Genomic DNA, 8,022 nt, shown 5'->3' with positions numbered 1-8,022 from the left:
CCCGGCTCCAAGTGCACTGCACAATGCCTGACAAAAAAGCCTTTACAGCCATCGCATGCCCACCGTGTGTGGGTCACTGCATGCACTTTCCACCAAGTGAGATTTTTTTGAAAGTCAGTAGAAATTTCAAAACCCAGCCCCACATTTCCCTTTCACCTGACCTGTAAAGGCTAAGGAGATGTCTTTTCCATTTCCTCACTTTGATTTGTTTTCGGGCCCTTATTCTCCCTCATCTTTAAGAAAATGAATACCAACAAAGCAATAGCGCACAGTAGCACAGACACAAGCCTGGATGTGACGCCTCCTGAGCCCCTGCTGGCCACTCACCGGCCTCCCTTACACCGGCCTCTGCCCAGCCTCCCACCATTGCCGGGAAGGGCTGCAATATTGGTGTTATCCTTACAGCTGAAGATGTGTCTGAAGATTTGATGACATTAAGTGAATGCAGTAATAAACACGCCAGGTAGGGAAGCCTGCAGAATACGGTAATAACCATGCCAGGTAGGGAAGTGTGCAGATTTAGGTAAGTTTGTTGATTAGCCAGGAAATTAGCCAAGTCCTGGAGAGACTCCATACGTGATCATACTCAGAAATATATTGTAGTAGCCTCAACTGGTAGCATTTTTGAACAAGATAGGCCAATTATAATAAGCTGAAAAATGATTTGGGGTGTTGTCATCTGATTTAGCCAACTCTGTCGAAGCTTTGGGCTCCAACTCCTCAAAAACTGGAGATTGGGCCTTGAGGGGAGTGGTCAGGTCATAAAGAGGGTGCACTGCCTTGTGTCCTTAAAAGAAGAGGGTGCCTGGACACAGGGGAGACAGCAGGGCTGTGTGTGCACAGGGCAGGTGCTGTGTGCCCAATGAGGAGGCCATCCTGGGGCCAGCAGAGAGGCTTTCATCTCCAAAGCTGTATGAACACATGCCTGGGCTCGATCCTGCCCTGGACTCAGAAACCGAAAGGAGGAGCAGGGGTCAGGATGCCGTGATCGGGGTGCTTCTGCGAGGATTTAAGCGTAAGGTTGCCTCTGAGGGCAGCGTGTTTGGGAGGTCAGGATGAAGCCGTCCCACTGCATGCTTCCCCACTGGCTCTTCCCTCACTCTTTTGTTGTTGGGTGAGCTCCACCGTGACATTTTTCTTTCATAACACACTAATCTCTTTCACACATTTCTGACATGAGAAAAGGTCAGGGAACAGGCTGCCGCTGAGGGACGCAAAGCCTAATTTGTCATTCTGCCTCAGGATCCGGCCGGGCTGGGGCCAGGCTGCCCTCCACCTGTCCTGTGCACGTGAGCCTGTGGAAGCAGTCTCCGCTCCTTCTCGTCTGCCCCCTTTCCCACCGGAAGGGCTCTCGCCAGCATCCAGGGCCCCTGGCTTCCCATCTCCTTCCAGAGATGGTCTTGGTGAGAAACCGAGGCACCTGCCAGGACTGAGCCTGCAGTCTCGGCCTCTGACAAAGACCATCATCCACCAGGAACGGCAGATCTGCATGATCACAGGGAGGAGTTGCCAAATGCTGGCCTTTCCTCCCTTCAGAACCCTGCCATCCTTCTTCCAGGTTACCCTGCAATGCCACATTATGGGTCATAAGCCTGTTGTTTGGAAGTCTGCCTGCAGTGTTTTCTGAAGCTCTTCCCAAGGGGCTAGAAGAGACACTTGCATGCATAGCATAAGGCCCAGCCATCCACAGGGGGCAAGGGGCCAGGCCTGGGGGGTAGAGTCAGTCACATGACCCCAGAGTATAGTCACATGACCCTACATGCCAAACCACCTCCCAAGAGATGCTTCAATCACTGCCCATTCTCTGCTAACCTCAACAACCGTAGTCCTTCACGGGATCTGAAATGAAGAGAGTGAACCCTGCTGGTGCTGGTGTGAACATATGGGAAACACAACACCCCATCACCAAACTCTGAAATCAGATGCAAAGCAAAGCTAGTAAAGAGTAACACGGTGCTGGGCGTGGTAGCTCCTGCTTTAATCCCTGCTGTGGGAAGAGTCTGAGATGGGGCTGTACAGTGAGGTGCTGTCTCAAGAAACAACCACAACACAAACCAACAACAAAGCTGTGTAAAGTAGGAACGGATTTGAAAGATTAAATAAAGGGATTTTTTTTCTCCGGCAAAATGAAAAAGCTAGATATAAGATTGCAAAGGGAATGGACACGGGACAGACACAGCTCAATGCCTGCACAACTTTCTTCAGGAGAGAAATCCATGAGGGTCACCACCACTGGCAGGCTGAGTCTCTCCAGACCCACTGGGGATGGGCGCTGGGAGGGCTGGAGGGAAATGCATGTGGGTCTGGTTCTGCCTGGTTTCTAGAAGATGCTCAGGCATCTCAGCACCAGGCTGGGCGGCTTGAGCAGATGAGGTGGTGTTGGGTAAAGGAGGAAGAGTTGGGCTGGTGGAATTTTCTAAGAAGGGGACGAGAGCTAGAAACCTGCAACTCTCACAAAGATGACAGATAAATACGGGAGGATCCGGCCAGAAGATGAACATAAACAAATCCAAACGAGGAGAGTAGAGAGGTTGCCTTTCAGAATACGGAATGTTTTCTGTGTTGAAGACCAGTATCTGGGAAAGCAGCACCATATGTGCCCACAAGACAGCACGAATACCACGCTGAAGAGACCTGGAAGAGGCCGTCCCACGGCCTTGCAGAGGTGAATGACTGTGGCTGACCTGTTCTCAGGGCCAGTGTGGCACAGTATTTCCTAGAAGAGAGAATACCCCAATTTTATATGCAGCACCCCGCACACAAGGGAAGGCCCGGAAGAAGTCTGAAATGCGCAGGGGGTTGGCTCGCCCAGGGAAGTGTCTGCTCAGACCCCTCTGCTTGGTTATCCACCCTTTCAGGTGGCTGTGTATGCTTGCAGAGAGAAGAGCAGCACCCAGGCTTCCCCGAGCAGGGCCAGGTCCGGTGAGTGCTGCACCATGCAGATCTGAGACCTCGGTTACGGGGTCCTTGTGTGGTTTCTTATCCCATTACAGCGGTTAGCAGGCAACTCCGGTGGCATCAGAAAATTCAGCTAACCGCCGGGAGAGTGACACAGGACTTGTGCATGGTGTCTACTTACTCTTGGTGGTAGAAAATCTGGTGGTGTTAGTATGCGAGTGTGCACAGGACCAGCTCCTGCCCCATGTGCAGTGTAGCACAGGAATGAAGTGCACACAATTACCCTCCTAACATCTGTGCTCATTACGGAGACAGCGTCTCTTCAGCACAGATGCCCTTTTTACACGTTGTACCATTTGGAAATGACACAATGGCAACTTCCTCCCCTTCCTGTCCTGCTGAGCCAACGTCCCAAGAAGAGGTCAGGGATGCGAAGCATTCTAGTATGTCAGGCATGAGGTCACCGGGCGAGCTCAGAGCTCCATTGTTCTGTCCTCCTCCTCATAAAGCGAGTGGCCCCGCTTCCCGGCACAGACTCCAGAGCCTGTCCAGAGCCTCCTCCACGATGCTGCTGGTCCTGCTCACCGTGGCCCTGCTGGCCCTCAGCTCCGCTCAGAGCTCAAGTGAAGGTACGGGGCTACACTGGGTGGGGTGGACGCTGTGTGGACTTCAGATTAGTCAGAGAGTAAGAGGCTGGGAGGAAATGAGAAAAACGATGAGTTGAGAATTGTTAGGACAAATGTAAGGCTATTTATGTTCCTATTTAATACCAAGTCCTTTTAACTTGTTGAAGGCACAGTTGAGGCCCCTAGAAATTCCTCAGCAGAAGGAGAAGGCAATACTTGCGTATATAGAAAGATTTTCCTGTACAGAAGGTGCCACTTAGGAAAATGGAAAGACTGGTATATGAAAACATGGTAGTGAAGGCCTTACCAAAAGTAGATGGTGGAGCTGGGTGCCGGTGGCTCACGCTTGTAATCCTAGCTACTCAGGAGGCTGAGATCTGAGGATCACGGTTCAAAGCCAGCCAGGGCAGGAAAGTCCATTAGATTCTTATCTCCAATAAACCACTAGAAAACCAAAGTGGTGCTGTGGCTCAAGCGGTAGAGCGCCAGCCTTGAGCTGAAGAGCACAGGGACAGCGCTCAGGCCCAGAGTTCAAGCCCCACAACCGACCAAAAAACAAAATGTAGATGGTGGATGCTAATAATGTGTCCATACAGAGGAGGTAAACTCATCATGTCTCAGAATATGGTAATCAATTTGAATTTCACAGTGAGGTAGAACTACATTAGTGCCTTAATTCTATCCAACCTATGTTCTAGTGTTCTGTGCAACTTTGTACCCAAGTGAGCATGTCTTCTTTCTTCTCTGGAGAAGGCGTGTTAACTATGCCAAGGATTTCGTGAGGTAAAAGAGAGAACTACTAAAATGTGCTGTCGAAGTGCCCAGAACACCTCACAAAGGCTAACGGCAAACTCTGATGAGGTTTTGTTTTGAGCAGGTGGTGGAGATTCGGCCTGCCCTTGGCCGCTCCTGGCTTCAGCCGCTGCTGGTGGTGGTCCTGCGGGGCTCACCAGCCAGGTCCCCCAGACCTTGACTTCTCCCTTCCCTTCACTTTGTTTTTCAGACGCCAGCTATGAAGAATCTTCATCTTTATTCTTAGGTAAAGCCCCGTTCCTCTCGGTCCACTGCACCTTCTTCTCTTCCTCAGGAAGGCTTCAAGCCAAGCTATCGGGCAGACTCATTGTCAGGGCGTGAGGCGGGGAACCCCTCGACTGGGCCTTGCTTTTGTCTCAGGAAATGTCTAAGACCACATTTTGGGGTAACGCTAAGGACAGATACTTGGGCCGTGAGCCTAGACGCTGCATGATGACCGTCATCAGCATATGAGTGACTTTCTTGTTGGCCAGCAGTGGGCACAAGAAAGGAGGGTGGCTGAGAGGCCCGTTCTGGGACAAGGGCTGTGGGACAGGTGAGGGAGATGAGAAGTCTTGCTAGCTCCCCCCTCCCCCACTAAACCCACCCCCTCCCCCAGACCCGGACACTGAGCCCACCCCCTCCCCCAGACCCGGACACTGAGCCCACCCCCTCCCCCAGACCCTGCCACTGAGCCCACCTCCTCCCCCAGACCCTGCCACTGAGCCCACCCCCTCCCCCAGACCCTGCCACTGAGCCCACCCCCTCCCCCAGACCCTGCCACTGAGCCCACCTCCTCCCCCAGACCCTGCCACTGAGCTCAGCCCCTCCCCCAGACCCGGACACTGAGCCCACTCCCTCCCCTAGACCTGGACACTGAGCCCACCCCCTCCTCCAGACCCAGACACTGAGCCCACTCCCTCCCCCAGACCCGGACACTGAGCCCACCCCCTCCCCTAGACCTGGACACTGAGCCCACTCCCTCCCCTAGACCCGGACACTGAGCCCACCCCCTCCCCCAGACCCGGACACTGAGCCCACCTCCTCCCCCAGACCCTGCCACTGAGCTCAGCCCCCCTCCAGACCTTGCCACCGAGCTCAGCCCCTCCCCCAGACCCGGACAGTGAGCCCACCTCCTCCCCCAGACCCTGCCACTGAGCTCAGCCCCCCTCCAGACCTTGCCACCGAGCTTGCCTCCTCTGCCATCCAACACAGAGGCCAAGCCCCCTCACCAGGGCCCTCATAGACCGCCTCCTGGAGGACGCCCACCCAGACCTGCATCTGACAGCGACGAAGAGGATGGTCCACAGCAGGGACCCCCACAGCAGAGACCCCCACATCAGAGACCCCCACATCAGAGACCCCCACATCAGAGACCCCCACAACAGGGACCCCCACAACAAGGAGGCCCACAGCAGAGACCCCCACAGCAGGGACCCCCACAGCAGGGACCCCCACAACAAGAAGGCCCACAGCAGGGACCCCCACAGCAGAGACCCCCACAGCAGGGACCCCCACAGCAGGGACCCCCACAGCAGGGACCCCCACAACAAGGAGGCCCACAGCAGGGACCCCCACAACAAGGAGGCCCACAGCAGAGACCCCCACAGCAAGGACCCCCACAACAAGGAGGCCCACAGCAGGGACCCCCACAACAAGGAGGCCCACAGCAGGGACCCCCTCAACAAGGAGGCCCACAGCAGGGACCCCCACAACAAGGAGGCCCACAGCAGGGACCCCCTCAACAAGGAGGCCCACAGCAGGGACCCCCACAGCAGGGACCCCCACAGCAGGGACCCCCACAACAAGGAGGCCCACAGCAGAGACCCCCACAGCAACAGCAAAATCGCCCTCCCCGTCCTGGAAATCAGCAGGGACCCCCACCATCAGAAGGTGAGCAATGGGAACCCCACCATCAGGAGGTGGGCAGAGGGACCCCACCATCAGGAGGTGGGCAGAGGGACCCCGCCATCAGGAGGTGGGCAGAGGGACTCCACCATCAGGAGGTGGGCAATGGGACCCCACCATCAGGAGGTGAGCAATGGGACCCCACCATCAGGAGGTGGGCAGAGAGACTCCACCATCAGAAGGTGAGCAATGGGAACCCCACCATCACCTGCACCCAGGCTCTGAGCCAAAGCCTGCTAACTGAATTCATGTCTGTGCTCCTTAATGTCATCTAGATCTTTAAATACTTACTTGTAAATTAACCCAAATGTTATCTAAAAAATAATGAAATGAGGGAAAAGGAACGAGCAAACTAAATCTGAAAGTCACATGTCTATACCACCCATGCCCTCCACTAGAAGACTCAGTGATCAGTTTCTAGACACTTGCTTGGAAACTGATGCATATTTACTCCTTTTTCCCTAATTATGACACTGTGAAGTATCTCATTTCAAAATTCAATTATCTAGAAAATTTCTGCATCCTTTCATAAAGATATATAGATTTGTCCAGTGTCTCTCTCATTGTTTTCTTTTTTCCTTTCTAGCTTTTTCTTAAATTCTAATTTTAAAAAAATGTAATGTATTTTCTTTCTTTTTTGTCAGTCGTGGCTCTTGAACTCTGGGTCTGGGCACTGTCACTGAGCTCTTTTTGCTCAAGGCCAGCGCTCTATCACTTTGAGTCACAGTGCAGTTTCCCTTTTCATAACATTATTACTTATAAAGTTATAGAATCTTTCATTGAAAAGTTGTATAATAATTTCTATAGACACAATCATGTTGATGATGGTTTCAGTGTTCCTATGATAGCATATTAGTGACACTCATTGCAAATATATCCTTGACTGCTTTCTTTGTTTCTTTTCCTTTTTCTTTTTTCTTTTGTCGGTTGTGGGGCCTGCGGTCTGAGCCTGGGCACTGTCCCTCAGCTCTTCAGCTCAAGGCGAGCGCCTTACCATTTGAGTCACAGCACCACTTCCAGCTTTTTCTGTTTAAGTGGTGCTGAGGAATGAACCCAGGGCCTCATGCATGCAAGGCATGCACTCTACCACTAAGCCACCTTCCCAGCCCCCCTTGACCACTTTCAATAGCAATCAAAAGATAAGCCTAAGAATAATTCTCTCTCTCTCTCTTTTAATCTTATAAGCTACAATTTAGAGCACAGTCTATGCAGGGTGCTTAAGAAAAATAAGCAAAAAGATGAAGGTGAACGAGGGGAAGGGGTAGGAGGAGTAGAGCAGTCTCCCCTCACGGCAGAGCACCCGCAAGCCTTAGAAAGCCCTGCATAACCTCCTCGTTTGCTTCTTTCAGACAGCCAATAAGAGACTGGCAGCCTTCGGGAAGTCCTGCAATTGGAACACTGTGATCGCAACTGCATCTTCAGTATTTCAATAAAGTAATCGGCATGCAATGTCTGATGGCCTTCTCTCTTTCTGGGTGTAGGCAGCTCAGAATTTAAGTCATCTGTCACAACATCTGTCACCTCTTCACACAGCTATGCCCTCTCCCTCTAGTCAGGAGCTAGCTGCCAGGCGATCCGTTTCCAGTCCTACCTGGTGTCTGTCCACAGCCTGGCTGTGCTAGCCCAGTGGCTAGGCTACCTAGAGACTCAAGAAAAGACAGGATGTAAGGCATAGGGTTTACTGAACTCTTAGAGACTGGGTGAATGTGGGGTGGTCGGCTGGGCAGATAACTCTGCTCCTGGCCACAAGAGGAGGAAGGACTTCCAAGACCCATTTACACAGCACTGACATTGTTGG

General features: G+C 52.7%; 1 protein-coding gene across 1 annotated transcript; it reads left to right on the top strand.

The window, feature by feature from the left end:
• Window positions 1–3,363: 3,363 nt before the first annotated feature.
• Window positions 3,364–7,677, top strand: LOC122127045 (proline-rich proteoglycan 2-like). The gene is made up of 5 exons (XM_042701559.1): window positions 3,364–3,527; window positions 4,528–4,563; window positions 5,532–6,008; window positions 6,129–6,209; window positions 7,574–7,677. The coding sequence occupies exons 1-5, from the start codon at window positions 3,464–3,466 to the stop codon at window positions 7,582–7,584; spliced, it is 669 nt and encodes a 222-aa protein (XP_042557493.1). The 5' UTR covers window positions 3,364–3,463; the 3' UTR covers window positions 7,585–7,677.
• Window positions 7,678–8,022: the final 345 nt, after the last annotated feature.

Source organism: Dipodomys spectabilis, unplaced genomic scaffold (genome assembly GCF_019054845.1).
Source record: "Dipodomys spectabilis isolate Male_0828 unplaced genomic scaffold, ASM1905484v1 ptg000296l, whole genome shotgun sequence".
Classification (NCBI taxonomy): domain Eukaryota; kingdom Metazoa; phylum Chordata; class Mammalia; order Rodentia; family Heteromyidae; genus Dipodomys; species Dipodomys spectabilis.
This window is presented reverse-complemented; position numbering and strand designations above follow the sequence as displayed.

Bases quoted from the DNA above. Each gene is read 5' to 3' on its own strand.
- LOC122127045 (XM_042701559.1), top strand. From the start codon at position 3,464: ATGCTGCTGGTCCTGCTCACCGTGGCCCTGCTGGCCCTCAGCTCCGCT. The intron at 3,528-4,527 runs GTACGGGGCTAC...TTTGTTTTTCAG, and splicing joins CGCTCAGAGCTCAAGTGAAG to ACGCCAGCTATGAAGAATCT. The intron at 6,009-6,128 runs GCCCACAGCAGG...CACAACAAGGAG, and splicing joins GGGACCCCCTCAACAAGGAG to GCCCACAGCAGAGACCCCCA.